This window comes from Marmota marmota, unplaced genomic scaffold (assembly GCF_001458135.2).
Source record: "Marmota marmota marmota unplaced genomic scaffold, marMar, whole genome shotgun sequence".
In the NCBI taxonomy this organism is placed as follows: Eukaryota; Metazoa; Chordata; class Mammalia; order Rodentia; family Sciuridae; genus Marmota; species Marmota marmota.
Genome location: NW_026000026.1, coordinates 5,516,168 through 5,518,200, shown reverse-complemented (window position 1 = coordinate 5,518,200; position 2,033 = coordinate 5,516,168). Strand labels below are relative to the sequence as shown.

Here is a 2,033-nt window from a genome sequence, read left to right as displayed (position 1 = left end):
CCCTTTTTTTTTTTTTTTTTTTTTGCTTTCTTGGGTCACATGGCTGAGTAGCCATTAGCCATAGCTTGGTTTTGCAACCTGGCAAGGGCCTGGCACACCTTTGCCTCCACCAGGGCATGGTGTTTCTGGAATAGTTTGAAGCTAGACCCTGGTATGCCAAGAGAGAAGCTTTCTTTTCCTTTTTTTCCCCTCCTTTCCCTCCCTTCCCCTCTCCTTCTCTCCTGAGCAGTTTCCCCTGCACTATTGTCTTCTCTTGGGTCACATGCCTGCTGGGGGAAGAAAATGGAAGGTGAACACGCAGGCTTCTCTCCAAGGAGCGCTCATGGCAGACAGCAGAGCAGGCAAGTTTGCCTTCCCAGAGAGGTTCTGGGAAGGCTGGACTAAGTTCTGACAAGAGAGGCCGTGCGCTGGAAAGAGAGCCCAGCCCTCAGCACAGCAGCCAGGAGCCAGGGTAGCTCTGGGCCTAGGTGGGTGGCGGGGTGCGTGCCTCCTCTTTCTCTTCCTCTCCAGAGCTTCTCCCTTGAAACTACATTGTTCAGCCTTTGCTCCTGACTTAGCTTGATACAGAGTGTTCTGCAAACCAGCCTACAGCCAGCAAATGTTTCTGAAAGTGTTTGCTAGGCTCTGGAGGAAGTTTTTGGAGTAGGGATAGGGTTTGGGGGGCGGGGTGGGGGGTGGGAGAATCTTGGACAACATCCTGCATAAAAAAAAAAGAAAGAAAGAAAGAAAGAAAATCTGGGAGGACCCTGAAGCCCTCAGCTTTCTACTCTTGCATGATTTTCAATGAACTAATGTATCTTTTATCTTTCATTTTTTCCCCTTGTTTTAAACATTGTATCATCCTCTGTGCTCCTGTGTGATAGAGTGCAGAGGAAATAAAATCATGTTTGTGGCTCCTGACAGCATTCCCTATCCAGTTGTTGGGTTGTATTGTTGTGGTGCTGGTGTGTGTTTTTAATAATACCATGTAACTGTTTAAAAACAATTTCGTTTTTGATCAAGTCCCAAATCTGCCAGGCTGTTCTCTCTTCCTAACTGTGGAAAAATGAGACGGTTACTTGAACATTTGTTGGGTAAGTAAAGCAATCCATTTCCTCTGTGACCATGTAGCCAGAGTTTTTGTGAACATTTGGGGTCTGTTTGGAAGAGGGGGTCTTGGCTACAGCAGCTGGGGGCTTCACTAGCAGGAACAAAATAAGAGCTTTTATAAAGAGAGTCTGGAGTTTAGGTGACTGTTTGCATCCACTGTTTTTCCTGATAACCTGCAGCTAGGAGGGAAGATTTCACTTCCTGTTTACCCTCAGCCAGGGGAGAAATGTTCAGGGCATCGTCTCTTGCTTCTTTCTACACCTTTAACTGGGTTTGTTTGGATCTTAGGACTCTGGGTAGGAGGTCTGCTTGTTGTTAGTTAATGCAACTGCTTGTTCTTAAGTCACAGAGCCCTACAAACATGGGGGGCGGGGAGCTAACTGGTGGTGTGCGTGTAGGGGTGGGTTGTGTCAGTACTTAGTTTTAGGGTTACTTAGTGCAAAATCCCATCCACCACCAAACTTGATTTCATTCAGGACTCAACTGACCAACAGAGTTGGCCTTTTTCCACGCCTGACCCACACATCTGTAAGCATGCTGGCCTGACTCGGCTTTATTTGTCTTTTTCTACTTTTCCCCTGATCTCTGGATGCTGTAGCTAGAATTTAAAAGTAAAAAAATGTCCACTTTTGCTTACCGTTACCTTTAGAATTCCCTTGGAAATTCATTCCATACATTTCCAGCTGGGAGACCAATTCAGCAGGATTTTAAGTGCTAGAAATATATTCAGTATCTGTGTTATGCCAACTTGATGAAGTCAGTTAATCTTTTTTTTTCTTTTTAAAGTAGTGTCCAGCCTCCCAACTTTTGACACCAGTTGGATGAAGGTGCATTGAATAAGGAGAAATGCACCAGATTCTAATTTGAAGTCAAGGTGGGCCAGCAATCTTAGAGTCAAAGCGCAGAGGGTGGTGATATTTTATATGGAACAGTCCCCCCCCCCC

General features: G+C 45.6%; 1 protein-coding gene across 12 annotated transcripts in view; it reads left to right on the top strand.

The window, feature by feature from the left end:
* The window catches only part of Zmynd8 (zinc finger MYND-type containing 8), a 97,478-nt gene that overhangs the window by 1,836 nt on the left and 93,609 nt on the right, over positions 1-2,033 (top strand). The window contains exon 1 of one of the 12 annotated variants that reach the window (XM_048810803.1): positions 46-341. The exons of 10 other annotated variants lie outside the window; for them this stretch is intronic. In XM_048810803.1, coding sequence (XP_048666760.1) covers positions 283-341 — 59 coding nt within the window. In that variant the 5' untranslated portion in view covers positions 46-282. Of the gene's footprint in view, positions 1-45; positions 342-1,050; positions 1,074-2,033 lie in introns of those variants that run through there. One more of the 12 variants, XM_048810806.1, reaches the window with a different exon arrangement.